The following is an 18,160-nucleotide window of genomic DNA, read 5'->3' on the forward strand; positions in this document are numbered from 1 at the left end:
GGAACCCCAGGACAAGACATATAGGAGTAAGAGTGGCCATCTATCCTAACTGCCCTTTTGTAGACGGAGGCAGTTCTGCGTGCAGAGGGGGACAGCCCGGTCTAAGAGCATGCTACTCCTGAGTGGCAGAGCCAGTGCTGGAGTCTGAGCTGCCTCCTCTTTAGGATTGAGCTACTTTCAAATGTAACACTGGTGCCACAGGGTAATTTGTGGACATTTTTACTAGCTTATTTCCATTGTTTCTATCTGCAACTTTCAGATCAATGCTGTCTTTCAGAGGGCAATGCTCAAGCTTCCTGATTTGATATCACTAGGTCCTTTCCTAGTTCTCCAGGGGAGCTTCTCAAAGCTCCTTTTAGAGAACCAGAAGCCTTCTTCCTGGACTACATTCCATCTCTATCCCCATGATGTCACTGATGGTAAAGCCTCAGAGTATGCCTGCGGAGCAGTTATTTAGACTAAGTTAATTAATGAGGGATGGCCCACCCTGAATGTGGGCAGCACCATTCCCTAGGCTTGTATCCTGGACTGAATAGTGGAAAGAGCTGACTTGTAGCATTTATTGTCCTCTGATTCCTGACTGGATGCAGGTCTTCCCTGTCACAATGGACTAATGCACTGTCACACTACCAGCCCAAATTAACCCTTTCCCCCTTAAGATGCTTTTGTCAGAGTATTCTTATCATAGCAACAGAAAAGGCAACTAAGACATTCCCAATCCCATGTCCTTCGGGGACAGTACTGAGAACCTATGCTGCTATTCAAGGAAGCCATGTGGGTCTAGAGGTTTGAAGCCAACCAAATCTCAAGCAGTAGTACCACAGGGCCTGGTCCACGGTGGCTCCATCTACCTCCTCCTTCAATGCAGCATCTAAGGACAGTGACTACAAATAAGCAATTCAAGTTCATACTTATAAAAGAGCCACAGCAGCCTTTCTCCTGATGCAGCAGAATCTGTAAAGCAGAACTGCTGAGTCATAGAGAGAGAGAGAGGAGGGCCGCCACGAGTCACTCCCTCCCTGTCAGATGAAAACTCTAGGAGAGCAAAGTGAAATGATCCATTTTTCACCAGCATAGAACCGGCATCAGTAGTCAGTCTGGGGGGGGGGCCCAAACTGCAGAATCCTGTAGTTAGTTATCCATGATCCATTATAATAGACCTTCTTTGTGGATCATTCTGGATCATGTGCTCAACAGTTGTTTCAAGGCACCCCCTCCCCAAAGCAAGTCAATTAAAAGTTAGAATTCAAGATCTTAATCTGCAACTCTATTACAACTGACAGCTACTGTTCCCTAACTGTAGGAGAGCCAGAACAAGGGGCTCTGGTAGGTGGGCCTCCCTTGCTGGCAAAGAAAGACCTGACTCTAAACCATATAGGTGTAAGAAGAATCCGAATGTTGCCATTTCACCAAAGCTAAACTTGGTAAAGGGATTGTTATTTCTCAGACTGTGTCACAGGGGACAGAAGCAACGCATTCTGTGTGCCACCCCCCCAAAAACCGTCATTGTTTGCATTCAATGAAATTCCTTTCAAAATCAACTTTCCACATCTCAATTATATTCAACAACATTCTAGCTAACATTTCGGCTGCAATTCAAATTAACTAATGCCCCAAAGAGCCCCTAATCGACACGGTTCTGAGCTCAATTGAATACAATCAAAGCTCAGGAAATGAAGGGGGGAATGCTTATTTCATGCAAATTCTGAATATCGCTCAAGCTTAATTTTACTGATAATATAAAGGTGGGACATTTTGAACATTACAGAGAATGAAACCTTTAAGCGGTGAGAGTTATTTTATAAAATGCTACCTCTGAAAAGCTGATTGCCAAACAGTATAAAAACGGTTTGAGGCATAAATGCCAAGTTCATTTCTATTTCACTTCTGAGGTAACTATCTTTCAAATCGCAACAGCTGGACTATTTAACACAATCTGGTGAATCACAGTGTAGCGCTTCTCTGGTCTCCCAGTGGGACGTCTGCATTAGTCTGTGGCAGCCATCCAACAAATGACGTACAGTGGCTGGTCTGAACTCTGTTTCATTTACAATAAAAACGGATAAAACCACAATCATATTTGCCACCTTCAAGGATGGAAAATGGAAAGATTTAAATTTGTCTTTATAAAGTAGTTTTCTGGGAAAACTCCAAAGAGGAAGTCAGTTTCTATTTCCCTAGTGTAAAAATGAGTGTTGCTCCCTCCAGCCCTGCAGCGAGCAGAGTGGTGAAGGGAACTGGCCCACTAAAGCTGATGTTCATTGTTTCTTTCAGAAACTCTTGATTTTTTTTTTTTTTTTTTTAGAGCTTTTCATGCACCAGTCCAAAACTTCAAAAACATTACATCCCAAACATAATCTGAGAATTTCTAATCACTATCAAGTCTCATACTTGTGTGACTGGATGTAGAATGAAGCTCAGTAGCTTTGTCTTTTTGTACTTTTTTAAAAACTGTATTTTATCTAAGAATTGTACCAGTCCATCAGTCTGACTCTGCTTTGATTTGTGGGAAGACAGACTTAAAGTACAGAAAGTATTCCGATTTCGGGATTAGCCAAAGTCCCTTTTGTCACAGGTAACAATAGCTGAGGAAAGACCCTGTGCCCACATTCAGCAACATTTCCGTTAGTTTTTTTTAGCTCCCCTGCCGTCACAGACCATGGTGGTACCTTCAAGGCTGTACCAGCTTGTTCCTGCTACTTGTGCCAGCTAGACCAAAGACAAGTTATAGATTCTGATCCTGGACAGCTTTCACTGGTAAAGCCATGTAGGCAACATGTGAACTCACTACAAAACCCTCAGGACACTTTCTCTTTGGCTATCTTTTTTTTTTTTTAACTTTTTAATATATACACATGTTATATATATATATATATATATATATATATATATATATATATATATAATTTTGGATAGATTTTGTCTCTATGAAAATTAATTTAGATCCCAGGTATTTAAAAACTGAATGTCATTTACGAGAAATATGTTAAAAGACATACAGTTTCCCACAGAAGTCTCCAGAGGTAACACTGGCTCCTTTAAAATCAGCTGTGCACAACGTGCATTTTCCTAGATAGCTATTTTAAGTTTTCCTTTCAATTTACTATATTTTATATATCAAACTTTTGAGATAGGAGTCACAGGAATTCAGTCTGTCACCTTTTGTATACTTTCATGACAAGAAAAAGTATATTTCAAATGAAATGTGTTTTATCTGGTTTAAGAAGTTGGGTTGGTTTATCTCGGGATCTGAAATTGCTTTTCAGTCTTGGAAGTTACTTTCCTTTCCATTAAAACAAAACAAAACTTCACTCTACCTCATGAAACACAAATAAAAGGAAACATAAATACTGTTAAGAAATGTTTTTTTTTAAACCTACAAAGTACCAAAGGCAATTTACAAGAAATGATACATTTTAGACAAAGTCCTATAAAATCCAAGCCCTTGTAACTGAAAGCAAACATTAAGAGGCAATTAATTCTTCAAGAGAACGGAGAATTACTCGGTAGCCCTTTAACAGTAATTTTGAGATTTACTCAACGGTATTTTACCAGTCATTTTTTTTTCACTAGGTGTAATACATCCTGAACAATTAATCTGGAAGAAGTTGCTGTCTGTACAGCCCCTCGGAACACAGAGACAATACTGACTGCTGAGCTTTCCGGCAGTCCACAGGATAACTCCTTGGGGGGGAAAGAAAAGACCAAGTGGGGGGATCTCAGCTTCCAGAGCATCCAGTTGTTTGGCTAATTTTGTTGTTAAAACTTAATTGTCCATGTACCGGCACACACGGGGCTCCATTGTGGTCCTGCTCTGTGGAACAGAGCCGTTTCCTGCAGTGTCCATACACAATTCAGCAGTGCTAAGATTACAGCTGAGCGCCCAGCAAATCCTTTAATTGTCTAAGAGCATGAGATTAAGCAGGAACGTCCATGCAGCTCATTCTGCTAGTAGACTCTTCTCGGAAATAAATGTTTAAATGTTTACTAAGTACGGGAAGCTGCCCTTCTCCTCAATGCAGAACATGCATAGACACACAGACACACGGACATACAGGTATACACAAACACACACAGAGACACATACACAAACACAGACACAGTCATGTACTCATGTGCACACACCCAAGAAAGAAAAAGGCAAAGGAGGTGATGAAGAAATGGAAGACAGAGTAACCAGAAGAAAGCGCACTTCTTTCACCACAGGGACCGGATACTTCCATAGTCTCCATTTGGATAAAAGGCTGACCCAGACCTTTCTGAAGAAACGGTTACCTGGCCAACAAAACAAATGCACTACCGAGACCAGTATTAGAGAAAAAGATTTTGTGCAAAGTTGATACAAAAGTAAGTTTAAGAATAGAAGTTTCGATTTGTGGATGTGTTTCAAAAATCTCAGACTCTCTGTCTCCAGTTGTGGAAACCAGCACTTTTCCATTTCATTTTTTAACATTAGGTTCACACTAGAATAAATAAAATTGAAGAGGTGAGTTAAGGGTCAAACCATGATTTAAAAACTCGATCCTATTTTTAATTAAAAACTTGAAAGGCATTTAGATTTCTTTTTCCTGTCATGGAAAGGTTTGACTGGTCATACCAACCAAGATACGTCTAAAATTTCTCTTTCATCAGCTAACCTCTACAATTCAAAAGATAGCTCAGACAAGATGAACTCTTGCTAGAATAAATCTGTATGGGGCCAAATGTTACAGGTATTTAGAGATACCACAGATCTGGAAATTAAATGTAAATTAAAATTTTAAAAAATGACTTGAATAGAAAGGAACACTTTTCTATTGAAAGTGAAGCCCTATAATTGCTACATGGGTTTGTGGTTTTCTTTCTTTTTTTTTTTTTTAATTCTCCAAGGGCACAAAGTGACCTGTATTGAACCTCCCAAACAAAAAAAAGCAAGCTAACTGCCTACCTTGTACCTCAAAGAGATATTTAAAAGAACTTGAAGCTTCCAGTCTGGGGCTTCGAAGAGCAGGGTGCATTAGAAATGTGAGGGTAGAAATGACTAAGAGAAGAAGGGCACTCTGGGAAATTGCTGCCTCTCGCTCCACTGTCATGAGACTGAGTCCCCTCCACAGGTTCTTATCCTCGGTGCAAAGTTTCGAATGAAAAGTCACCGTAGGGGTTGACTACTGTTTACTATAACTCAATGGAGGATGTTCACCCTCTGGAAAGTAATGAATGGAAACCATGAACAAAGTCCACTTCAAACCAGCAGAGCTACTTCCAGACGAGGCCAAAGGGGAAGCAAAATGGGGCCAGCGGTAGATCCTCAAACCTCTGCTTGGTTTGTAGGACGGAGGCCTATAACACCTGCTCAGCTTGTCCTCCACGCAGAAGACCTGTTTGTCCCTCCCCTTCACCACCAAAACAAGTCACGTCACATACAGCAGTTTGCCTCCAGATTGCCACAGTGTGTTACCATTTCCTAACTAATGCCTCTTTCCGGCCCCCTGCTCAGCGTTAGACATATTCAATGTATAATGTATATGATTTAAAAGAATTAAATACTCCCAGCAAGTTTGAAACACCTAGAGCAGCAAGTAAGTGAATGAATAAACAAACAAATAAAAAAATGTGTAAAGGAGGGTTGGGGAAATGGCTATGTAGGTTAAGTGTTTACTGTGCAAGTGTGAGGATCCCAGTTCAAATCCTGAGACTCTGGTAGGAGGCCATAGATACTGTATGTGCCTGTGACTCAACACTAGAGAGCAGAGACAAGAAGAACTCCAGGACCTTGCTGGCCAACCAGCCTGGTCAGAACTGTGAGCTTCTAATTCAATAAGGAACTAGATCTTAAAGGAATAAGGTGGAAAGTGATTGAAGGTATTCAATATCCTTTTCTGGCCTCTGCAAGCACGCGTGTGCGCGCGCGCACACACACACACACACACACACACACATGAATGCCCTTTTATTGGAAGCATGGAAAAAAACCAATCTCTTCCCAATTATTCTTTAAGACTGCTTGCTAATCAAATCAGTTGTTTCAGAATGCTTTGTGCTTCTGGGTAACTCTAGGACCTTCCCATCGTTCAGGATAGACTTAGGAAGACAGTAAAAAACTGAAAAGAAGAGCTGATGCTATCTGAGTGTGTACGGTCAGTGTGACAGGATGTGCACAAAACAGGCCCCAAGAAACGACACAGTTGCAGTGAGCACTCCCTAGCAGGGAGGCCATGCCAGCTTCCTCTCTGCCTTTCCCTGATACTGCACTAAATGCAGTCTACTAGGGTTTGAAAGACACGGGCTTTGGAGAAAGAATTTAAAGAGTTTAACGTTATCTGACCCAACTATCCATCAGAAGCATAATTCTGGGCAATCTGTTTGGTTCATCAAGCCTCTGTTTTCTCCTGTTCAAAACAGGAACAACGTCTAACCTGTAGGTTTGGGATGACTAAAAAAAAATGTGAAAATAGCTGGCTTAATGAATGTTGGTGAGACACAGTATCAGTGACTAAACACCATGGAAGGAGATCCCAGAATCCTCAGTCTCCCACTGGAAAATGGTTTTAGCACCCACGGTCTCCCACCTGTCCACACATACGTCCTGCTGGCTAGGGTTTGGGTACATTCCTCCCCATGTGTGCTATTATAGTGTGAATACCTACTAATGAAGAGGATAGACATGATAGAGTGGGGCTGGTTTTTCCCAAAACAATGTTTTTCCAGTTCAATCCACATGTATCCATTGAGACCGTGGAATTTACACATTGTGTTGATCATAGAGTTGAAATGTCTGGGACACCCTACACCACAATTCATATGGACGACATGGCCACCCAAATAGTTATTTTGGGAGCTCATGTTTATTGTTCAGCTTATGCTCCTATTTCTGAAATACTAATCAATTGCTCACCTTTCATTATCCATGCCCCACGGGGTGAGGAACGCTCGGTGGTGAATTAAGGCCTAACATTCTAACTGTAGAGTGCTGTGTTCTCCTGTACATGTGTGTGCCAGTGCTGGTGTGCACATGATAGTTATTTACAAAGCCTGATCCAATTTCCAAAGCCAAAGTTTTGTAAGCATAGGTTAAATACATAGTGGTAATTAAAATGGACATCATTTTTTATTGATGCAACTAATATTAATTCTCTTACTGGACCAGTAGTGGTCTCTGAGGCAATGCCCACTTTTTACCTCCTTTCTTTAACCAGAAATAAACAGTCAGAAAGGGTTGCCAGTTCTTTCTGTGGCCAGGCATCTCTAACCCAAGTGGATCTAAGTGCATTTGAAGCAATAGTAACAGAGCTGGGTTGAGTTGATGGCCCTGAGATTACTAGCTGTTAAAGACAAACCATTTTCATTTGGACATGTAAGTTTGGAAGAAGTGTTTAAAAAACCCATTTCTTTCTTAATTGTTTACTTTTTTAGTTGTTTAAAAAAACCATTACCTTTGGGTTTGTATATTAGGATAAATCTATAATGCATTATAGAAATATATATAATAATAATATTATAATATTATAGCATAATATTATAATATTATTATAATAATAATATAAATATATAATGCATTATAGCCTGTCACGGCTAGAAAACAGGTAGGTATGTTTTTGTTGTCCCTTATCTTAAAGGTGAACATGGCTGGAGTGACGATGTTTGTTAGGGATTGCTGAGGTCTTGGAGATGGAGAAAATATAGGGGCATGTCTAACACTCTGGCTTTAAGTTTAACTTAGAAGGAACAAAAGAGAAATCAAACCCAGAGAAGTCACATGGCTTGATCTGCCCATCCAATGACCGAAGCTACAAACTTAGCTTCCAGGTTCACTTTTGTCCTTGATTATCTATTATCCCAGTGATATAATCTTAATATAAGGTAGGAAGGAATTATATATTCCATAAACCAACTATTCCACATGTCAACCCTACAAAAGAGGTGTCACTACACTCAACTTACAAAAGGAAACTTTTGTCATAGATTGTCACTTGCTAAAAATCATAAATACATGGCCAGTAAGGAGTAAGTAGGTCAAAGGTCCTTGGGACACTTTGCTAGTTGACACAGAGCTCAGGTCTCAGAAATGACAGGGCATTCTTTGCCACCACAGACAGGTATGGGAAAGGACTGGGTTAGAAAAGTAATCATTGTTTGTTTCCAGTCTTCTCTGCTGTTTGCAGACGAGCAGAGACACACCCAGCAGTTTTTCTGACTTTACCATACTTGGTTAGCCTATTTTTATTTCTCTGACTTTACCGTACTTAGTTAGCCTATTTTTATTTCTCTGACTTTACCGTACTTAGTTAGCCTATTTTTAGGAATCATATATAGCTGCCTGAGACACACCCAGCAGTTTTTTTGGATGTTACTGTACTTGCTTAGCCTATTTTTATTTTTCTGACTTTACTTGCTTAGCCTATTTTTAGGAATCATATATAGCTGTCTGAAAGTGAGAAGCTAGTTTCTTTACAAAATTCTATAATGTAGAATTTTTTTTTTCTCTTTAGAACTGAGTGTCCCACCTGTTGATTAGCTTGAGCCAAGGAAGCTTCTTCCATCTTTGATATGTGAGGTTAATCTAGATCAGCAGGAAGGGGCATGGAAGTAGAAACCAGGTCGACCCTGGCACTTGCTGAATCAGCTCTTTACCTTTCAGAACATAACAGGGAAGTCCTTTACACATACATCCGCAGTTACAGGCTACAGAGCACATAGAAACAACAACACAGCTATCATTCCAACAGAACAAATCACAATCTCTTCCACAAGATCTTTTTCTCTTCTTTTCCCCTTAGGCCCCTCAACTGTATAGGCTAGTGTCATCCATCTCAATGAATCCTTGTAACTGGTACCTACTTTCTTGAAAGGTACCCAGGACATAAACCAATAGATTCTTTAAACAAGGGTTTGTCCAACTCCCTAAAATCCCCACGTTGACTTGCATCTCATGGCTTCTGCTTTTACATTCTAACTTAGCCACTGGTTCACTAGCCAGCACAACCCCGCTGAGCCGATCAGGTGAGCATAGCGAGATCTTTCCGATACACCTGTGTATTATAGAGGCCGATGAGCAGGCACAACAGCAAAGATGTGTGGTACTGAGCTAAACGCAAATGACTCCCCAGCCTTTAAAAGAATGTTTTCTTGAACTAAAGAGTCCAACCAAGCCAGCCACAGGAAAGGTCTTAAGCTCTAGTCTGCGGGGACAGATGCCTCATGATGGGAAGACTCAGTATGGCCTAAAGAATGCACATGTCCGTCCAGCCATTTATTAAGAGCCTACCACACGTGGCAGGCACGAATTCTGATGTGTGAAATATCACAAATACATAAAACAGACAAAAGTAAAAATTTTACCCTCATCAGGTCTACATTCCTGTAGAAGGACAGCCAGGGCTCCACAGAGAAACCCAGTGTTGAAAAACCAAAAAAAAAAAAAAAAAAAAAAAAGAGCAATGAGGTCTCCTGTGGATGTATGCTGTTGCTATGCACACGACCATGTAATGTAGGGACCAATGCTTCAGACCTACAGGAAATTGGCAAAGCCTTCCCTGTAGGGGTGAAGCTCAGAGAGATAGTAAATACCTCCACTAAGTGTGAATGCTGGCAGTCTGTAAAACCTCAGAGAGACAGTAAATCCCTCCACTGAGTATGAATGTTGGCAGTTTGTAAAACCTATCACTTGGGGTTTCCTCCTCCCAAGTGTTTACAGACTGAGACTGCTGTCTACAGAAACTCCTATGGATACTGGCCAACCTCTCCCCTGTGCTGCACACACAAAACAATACATGAGCAGAGTACCAGGCTATGAGTAATTGGTGCCCCCATCCAGCCTCACACGGCCTGGCCCAGCTAGTCTGTCTGTGTGTCTTTCCTTTCTTCACTATTTCACTAACCCCATGTCAGGTTTCCTGGACCTCACCTTGCTGGACACAGCAGGGAAGGATATTCTTGGCAAAGCAGGCACAGCAGACACCAGGCCCCAAGTGCAATTGGACTTGGCCATAAAGCATGTGGAGGGGGCGTGGGGTTGAGGACAGGACAACAGGGACTACAGTAAGACATGTGCACATCCACATCTGTGCATGTGTGCATGTTGTGTACACTCATGTAAGCTGGGATAATCATACGCATTATAGGACACTAGCTGAGAGTGCCACTCACCTGAAACACCACAGTGGTGATGACACAAATCAAAATGAAGGGTCAGTTACTAGAGTGCAAAGACACATTAACTAACGGGAAAAAGTACAGTGGTACATACGTAGCAAAATGTCACATTGAACCCCGTCACTCCGGACTCTAACCTCAAAAGTCCATTTAAAAACAGTGAAGGTCTGGGTAGATGGATCAACTTCCTTGTTGTGTGAGTATGAGGATTCAAGTTTACATCCCCAGAGCTTGTGGAAAGCTGGACTCTGTAGTATGCATCTGTAATCCCAGCACTCTATGGTGAGATTTGAGGTGGAGGTAAGAGAATGCCCTGAAACTTGCAGACCAACCAGCCTCATGTGCACAGAAAAGAACAGAGATCCCATTATCCCATTTCAAGCAATGTGGAAAAGGAAGCCTGACATCTGAGCTTGTTTTCTTATCTGTACACACACACACACGCACACACACACACACACAGAGACATGCACTCTTCCTCTCTCTCTCTCTCTAGATCTCTCTCTCACTCTCACTCTAGCTCTCTCTCTGTTGCTCTATCTTTCTAGCTTTCTCTCTCACTCTCTCTGTCTCCTCTCCTCTCCTTCCACCACAATCTCATGTCTAAGTGTTCCACTTGCCCAAGTCTATGAGATTGAATGAACCTAGTAGTCAAAGCCAGCCCCAAATAGCCCTTAAAAATAACCCCTCTGATTCCTAGAAGGTTCTGGGTTCCTGGCTGATAACATGGATCTTCACTTGTAGAACCTGCAGCTAAATCTGTCAGTTATCCCAAAGCTAAGTTTAAATGTAAATGAAGGGGAGTGAATAATTAGCTTGGATATACACAGAGTTCTCAGATCCACTTTGTTTAGCTATACTGAAGCGAGGGATTTTTTTTCCCCTTTTTAGATTTATTTATTTATTTATTTTAATGTATTCACTTTACATCCCACTCATTGCCCTCCCCTGCCCCCTCCAGGGCATCCTCTCTCACAATCCTTCCTCCTTCCTCCTCCCCTTCTTCTCTGAGCGGGTGGGGGCCCTGTGAGTAATCCCCAACCCTGGCACATCAAGTCTCTGTGGTGCTACATGCATCCTCTTCCACTGAGGCCAAACAAGGCAGTCCAGCTAAAAGAACACATCCCACATACAGCCAACAGCTTTTGGAACAGCGCTCCTGTTGTTCAGGACCCACATGAAAGTCAAGCTGCACATCTGCTACATATGTGCAGGGAGGCTAGGTTCAGCCAGTGTGTATGGGATCTTTTTTCTTATTTCTAAATGGCTGTTAATGTGAAAACACATGGCACTAGATATCTCAGCCAAACAATGGGATAACAGAAGACACGAGCATTGGGTTACAAAGTTTAAAAGTTAATACAGCTGCACACAGTACTTAGATTAGTGCTTTAAGTAGATAAATTAAGTTGCAATGTGTCTCTTAAGCAGTCATTGAATGAGCAAGATGGGACGTAAATTGAGTTCCACATCGGCCTTTCTGGCATCTAGCAACTCTCTCTGTCAGCACATGGATCCTTTTCACCGTCAATTCAACACACATTTTGCAGACCTTGGGCCTGCAATTATTTCATTTCCTTTCTTGGAAATGTAATTTCCACTTACTTTTGGAGAATAAAAGGCAGACAAAGGGGGAAGGAGCAGCAGTATTTTCTGATTAAGATTATCTGTGGAAAACCGGTGAAGGGGGGTGAAAATCTATACGCACGTACTGAGGCATTTCTCAGAAACTAACTTGTCTCTGCCAAATTGCTTTTGTGCTGGATATTGGTTCAAATGCTGCCAGATTGCTGATGTCGAATTAGTGCTCAACAAATTTAATAGCAAAGGCAAAGAATGAATATGGATCATCTTTCTGGGAGATGCAAACAGCTCCCGGCCAAGAAAGGAAACAGAGCTGTGAGAATATGTGCTTTAAAACCCACGGTGAAATTAGATAACATGGAAATCAGCAAAGACAGCCATTCACTCCAAAGGAGATAGGATCTCAATAGTCCCATGGGAGGAAGAAAATACCAGTCGGCAAAAATAGATCCAAATTGAATTTCAACTTCATTTGTCCAGGTTTCACCTTTTAAGCCAAGACAGTGAAACTACAAAAGGAGGGGGGTGACTCTTTCTCTGACAGAACAGGAAATCAGAGGTTTAATTAACTGTGATTACAAGATTCAGCTGATCTGATTGGCCTCACCTCTTCCTTTTCATTAAGTGACAGTCTAGCTGACATCCTGGCAAGAGAATTAGAGCCCAAGTGAAGACCAATTTCAAATGGAGCTTGCCATTGTTATAAAACAAATTGATCTTCTTCTGCACTGGTCTGCAACATGTTTAAAAGCAGGATTACACCTAACAAAGTGGCACTTGGAAATCGGTCTCTATACATAACCCTGTATGTGGGACACAGTCAGTCTCTGGTAAGAACTGGATGAAGGAACATCTTTCAAGGGCCAGAAAATGAGACTTGACAAACGCAGACTCCAAAGGAGTCTGAAAGATTTCGTGGCTTCTTCAGGGTTAGGGAGCTGTTAAGACTGGCTTAGAACCTAAGCATTTCATGTGGAAAAGACAGGTGTGTCTGGGGTAGAATTATCATCCAGTTCAAGTCTTTGTCTAGGAGGAGAATCCAATGGCTAGGCCAGTTCAAGACATGTGGCATTTACTATGGAGCTGAAGCAAATCACCAAGCTGGGAGCCTAGAAGCAGAGGCTGGCTCAAAGGAGGGAAAAAGGAGATTGGCAGGCCGCACAGACGTCTTTCTGAAGAGCAAAGACAGTCAAAGAAATGCACGGCAGACATTACAGATTTGTCTACATTCTACTTAATGAAGAACATTGTTACTTACTGAAAGGTAACCTTGGAATTCGTGCATCCTTCCAATTTACGGGGCCCTTCACCTGGCTCAGGTGTTAGGGGACACGGGTTGTTGAATTCTGCCTCCAGAGTTTTCTTGTTCAAGGCTGATTTTGTTACACTGGATACAGAACCCAACACTGGCATGGACTTGGATTCTGAGGTGGCTAATATCCCGGTAGGACCTTAAAACCAAACACATACCTCAAGTTTAATAATTCTGTGTGATGCTTATCAAGGGTATGAAAGATTAGCTGAAAAGCCCACAGGAAGCAAAAAGGCCAAGTTAGTCAAGAAGTGTAAGCGCATGCTAAAAGAAAAGTCCCTACAGAAGCCTGCTTTGCTTTGGGGTAACTCTACTTTTTAGGGCACCTGGACCATGCTGGGACACTGAGTGCAAACCTTTAAGAGGTCACACAATCTCTAGCCACACTCCTTCACAGAAGGGTCCTCAGCAACACCGCAATTGTGGAAACTTTTTTCTTCTTCGGAATATGGCTTTCTGACTGCCCTGCTTGAACCATTTTGCCTCTCAAGAGTTAATTCTTCCAAAAACTCAGCTCTGCATTTTAAACAGAAAATGGACCGATGTCAAAAGGTTCTTTCTAAAAGGCTCATGAAGACTTCTTGAGCATTAAACAGCTTTTATGAACATTTTCATTTTAATGTGAATGGGCAGTAAGTGGATTTATTGCCTCTTAAAAAATACAGACACAAGATTATAAAAATTAAGTGGCAAAGAGTTTGGGCTGTTTACCTTCTGGTCTCTGCTGTTCTCTGGGACAGGATTTAAATGACTATAGTAAGGCTTGCTACTGAAATTATGGGCACAGCACTCTAGAACTCCCAGGCCAAAGCTAAGCCTCACCCTGAGCTTTCACTAGGTAGCATGCCTCAAAGGATATCCACCTTAAAACTTCAAAAGGACCGCTTGTAACAGAGAGACTGGCTGAACAATTCACAAATACGCAAATTAAATGTCAAAATGAAGTTAGAACACAACCTTGAAGGACGTCACTGAGAAGAGACCTGGGAGACTGAAGATATGCTGGGGGCTTGGGGTGGGTTCAGGGCATGGCTCCAGTGGGGAAGTGCTTGCATGGCAGGCATGGAGCCCTGGCTTCCATCTACAGCACTGAACAAACTGGTGCTCACCTACAGCCCTAGCACTGGGAAGGTCAAGGCAGGAAGATCAAAAGTTCAGGGTTATTCTTGACCACATACCAAGTTCAAAGAAAGGAAGAAAAAGAACCGTCTCCCAAATTGGTATTATACAATCCAAAATGCTAGCAGCTCCCTAACAGTGAGCTCAGCTCAGCTCGGGAGACAGTCTTTTCTGTGGCTATGAATATGGCTGGAATACCTATCTCAGAGGGACTGAAAATCTGCTCAGTTCTATTGGACTCTTCCCATAGCCTGACTCCATGGTTCAGACCCCCTCAGGTTTGGTGACAGGTCTGACTTGACTTCATCTGTACCAGCCACGCAGAGAGGCTGGTGTGTCCTGCCTGAGTGCTCTGTTCAGAAAGGCCTTTTCCTTCCAGGTACACTAAGCCTTATGTTCCATGGGGATATGGAAGACAGCAAGATCCAGCAAAGAAGCTTCTGGAAAACAGGGATATCAAGTCAAATCCAGGATTTGCCTCATCTTTGCTCTGTTTTGTCCTTGGTAACTTGACAGCAACACTAGACGGCATTAAGCATGTCTGTCCTTGTGGGAAGATCTTGTTTTGAATACCCCAACGCCTGCTGCTTGTTTCTACATCCGAAGCCACTTAGAAAGGAGGGCAGAGAGCTCAGCCAGGGCTCGTGTTTTCCATACATACAAAAAGAAATGAAGAAGGCAGAATGTTTGCAGCGGTGATGTGATTGCTGCATCTTCTGTTTCCTAAGAGCCTCTTGCTCATCTCTGACATGCCAGTTTGGCAGGCTACCAGACTGGGTGGAGAAAGGGAGCTCGCAGCAGACAGACCCAGAAGGAAAACTGAGCAGGACAATGCATCCCAAGTGTATGAGCCTGGGGGGTTGGGTCTACAAAGCCTGGCTGCTTTCTGAAGTAGCCTTCCTCTACCCGTTCCCTCCCCTATTCCCCATAAGTCTTAGTGTACAAGAGCAGTGTCGCAGGTCCATGTGCCATAAGCCTGTGAACATCATAGGCCCATATCCTACGAGGCCACGAGCCTGTGACTATCACAGGTCACATGCCACGAGGCCATGATGAACCCATGAATGTCTGCTCAATTGTAAGTCACCCCCTCAGAGCACACTGACTATGCGTACTTTATCAATGGCAGATCATACTTCTTTGTTCATGTACTAATGGATCTACCGAAAAAGAAATGGATAAGGAAGGTGGCTGAGTGGTGTTAATACAATAAAAATGTCTCAGAATACCTCTTTAAGGTTCCTGTCAGGTTGTCTGCAGGGTGGCAAGTGTCCTGGTATGGGATTTTATCAGTAGAATCTGCAGACTAAACTAAGAACTGAATATGTTTATGTCAGTGTGGTCCCTCTTGTTTTGAGGCAGGGTCTCTTACTGTCCTGGAGCTCACTCCGAAGGCTCGCCTGGCTGTCTGTCTAATGTGGTGTTCCTTGTCTCCAGAGTAGGGGCCCCTTGTCTCCACTTCCCCATCACTGATTACAAGTAATGGATTTCAAAACGTGGTTTCTGAGGACTGAACACAGGGAGTGATAATGAACCATCTCCTCAGACCGCTCATATGTCTGTCATAAGAGCACAGCTGCTTCTCTGGCCAGGTTTGATTTGAGAAATCCCCATGTAAAGCTTGATCATCACAGTTCTGTCATGAATATTCTAGCAAGTTCAGCCAGGTAGGGTGGGTTACTGCCAAGAATATGAGCCCTGGGGAGGCTGATGCAAGAGGGTTGTATGAGTTCAAGGCCAGCCTGGGCTACATAGCAAGACCTTGTCTAAAAGAAACACAGTTTTAGCAACTTAAAGCTGGTCAACATGACTCCACAGATCATTTCAACGGACTGTTTCTCACCAAGGTGAGTCTTCAGGACTTCAGCCCATTATCTCTGGGTGCTGGTTAATGGTTCTCCCTTACTACTGTTTCTCAGAGGCAGCCTTCTGGCTAGCTCCAAGGGGCAACCTTCATAAATTGCCATGACCAAACTCACACAGACAACTGTGTCCACCCGAAGTCTAGAACTAATCTGTGATGCAATACACAGACTATGATGCCACTCCAGCACCCAACGGCAATGGCGAGCTCATAATTGGTGGCAGTGCTGGAGTCACCAGCAGATTTGTGAACAGCCTGGGTGTGAAGAGTAAAGGTGATTTCTCTGTATTTGTGTCCAATGTGTAAGTCTCACCCAAACTGCAAACCGTGCTAGGCAGAATGGGGGGCAGAGCACTTTTCATGGACTGCCTTATTTCCTCTTGAGAATAATGCTATAGCACATGCCTGTCCTCATTAGAGAGGGCACAAAGAAACAGAGGCCCAGAAAAACTGAGTAACTAGCCTAAGGGCAAGCAGTGGACAAGACAGGCTGGGACTGGAACTCCCAAACCTCCATCTGATGCTGTATTGTTGACAAAAATCCATCCTGATGAGAGAAAGGCTTGAGGTCCATCCTTCTCTAAGGAGCTATTGTCAGCTAAAGGCAACAGGGAGGGGGGAGACATTTCCTTGGGTGGTATAGCCACTGGTAAGCTCCTCATGTTCCTGTAACTAACCCTCACAGATGCTCCTGAGCATACAATAACAAAACATATATGTGTGTGTATGTGTGTATACACATATATCCAAACTACAAAAACAAACAAAATTTCATGAACTTAGAAAGGTGGTTAGCTGGAAAAAGGAAGACCAGTGAGGGGAAGGGGAGAAGAGTGAACAATTGGGGTGAGTATGATCAGGGTGCTTTGTCTATGTGTATGAGAAGATCCACTCGGGTGTCTTTGTGCGGGCCTTTGTCCTGGGGTACCTCATACTGAACAGGGATGATCTACAAATGTTTGGTTTCCTACAAATAAAGATGCTGATGACTATGCAAGCATCTCCTGAGGTACCACAGACACCCTCTATCCAGCCAGGACTCCTCGCTCACATTTAAAAAGCTAAACATTTAATCCTAATTTGTGAATGATGATTTCATGTCAAAGATGCTTAGAGGGAGGAGAGAAGGAGAGTGGGGGACTTGGAGAGGCTTACTACTGCTATCTGCTTCTGCGGTCAGCTTTCTGCGACGTAAAATCCTCTCTAACTCAGTTTCACTGTTTTCAGGGCCAAGGGATTTTAAGCTTCTCGAACTAGTGGATTTGTTAAGTGTCCCCTAAAACAAAAACAAAAAGGTTAATATAATATGCAAAAGAACAGAAAAATGCAAACCAATAAAGCATTGTGAAAATCAAAACGGAATTAAGAAACAAAACAAATTACATACAGATGTGTGTGTGTGTGTGTATATATATATATATATATATATATATGTATATATATATATGTGAATTTCTCAAACTTGCACACACACCCTCATTAACACAAAGTACTGGAATTTTCAGAAGATGCTGTTGATGGTGGAGATGGCAGCTTTGTCTCAGAAGAGTAAGTCACACAAGAATAGCTCTCAGGGAGCTGACTACACAGGTCAACTGTAGGGAGGTACTTGCCCATTGGTGATTAGATGTTGCTATTTATCCCTGAAGGACAGAATGGGTATGTTCCACTCACCTTTGAAGAGCATCTTCATACAGCAGCATGGACTACAGAGTACAAGTCCCCAGGTGATAAAGAAACTGTGTGGTCTTGTTACCGAGTGAGTGACCCTGGCTACATACCAGGGGGCAATGTTATTGCTGAGAAGCAACGTAAAGGTCCCCAGTGGTCTACCTGAAGGAGCAGGCTGAGCTACCTTGGCATTAGTATGGGAGAGGAACACCATGGTCCTACAGAGATGGACTGACTTCCATCACCCTGACAGATGAGAACATGGATGCATGCCTATTCAGTGCCCAGAAGACACGGTATGCAACAAGAGGCCATCAAGCTAGGCTCCTGAAACTGGCCTTGGATTCTAAGAAGACAAAGACCAATGCCATGGTTTCCCATCCAGGCTCCTCTTGAAGTGTATGACTGAGAGAGAGTAGCTTCCTATCTCCTTTACCACGGGAGTATCTGAACAGAGCAGTGATGTCCTCCTCCATTAG

The 18,160-nt window shown here is 42.6% G+C and overlaps 2 protein-coding genes across 3 annotated transcripts in view; one reads left to right on the top strand and one right to left on the bottom strand.

Annotated features, from left to right (window-relative positions):
• Eno4 (enolase 4) overlaps positions 1–3,823 on the top strand; it is a 37,490-nt gene extending 33,667 nt beyond the window's left edge. Inside the window, exon 13 of the mRNA XM_031390854.1 lies at positions 3,574–3,823. Within this exon, the coding sequence (XP_031246714.1) occupies positions 3,574–3,579 (6 nt within the window). The 3' untranslated portion in view covers positions 3,580–3,823. The remainder of the gene's footprint in view (positions 1–3,573) is intronic.
• Positions 1–18,160, bottom strand: part of Shtn1 (shootin 1) — a 104,467-nt gene that overhangs the window by 4,460 nt on the left and 81,847 nt on the right. The window contains exons 15-16 of one of the 2 annotated variants that reach the window (XM_031390849.1): positions 17,166–17,286; positions 12,974–13,166 (exon numbers count right to left, since the gene is read on the bottom strand). The exons of the other annotated variant lie outside the window; for it this stretch is intronic. Coding sequence (XP_031246709.1) covers positions 12,974–13,166; positions 17,166–17,286 — 314 coding nt within the window. The remainder of the gene's footprint in view (positions 1–12,973; positions 13,167–17,165; positions 17,287–18,160) is intronic. 2 annotated transcript variants of the gene reach the window in all.

The sequence above is a fragment of the Mastomys coucha genome, unplaced genomic scaffold, assembly GCF_008632895.1.
Source record: "Mastomys coucha isolate ucsf_1 unplaced genomic scaffold, UCSF_Mcou_1 pScaffold21, whole genome shotgun sequence".
Lineage (NCBI taxonomy): Eukaryota > Metazoa > Chordata > Mammalia > Rodentia > Muridae > Mastomys > Mastomys coucha.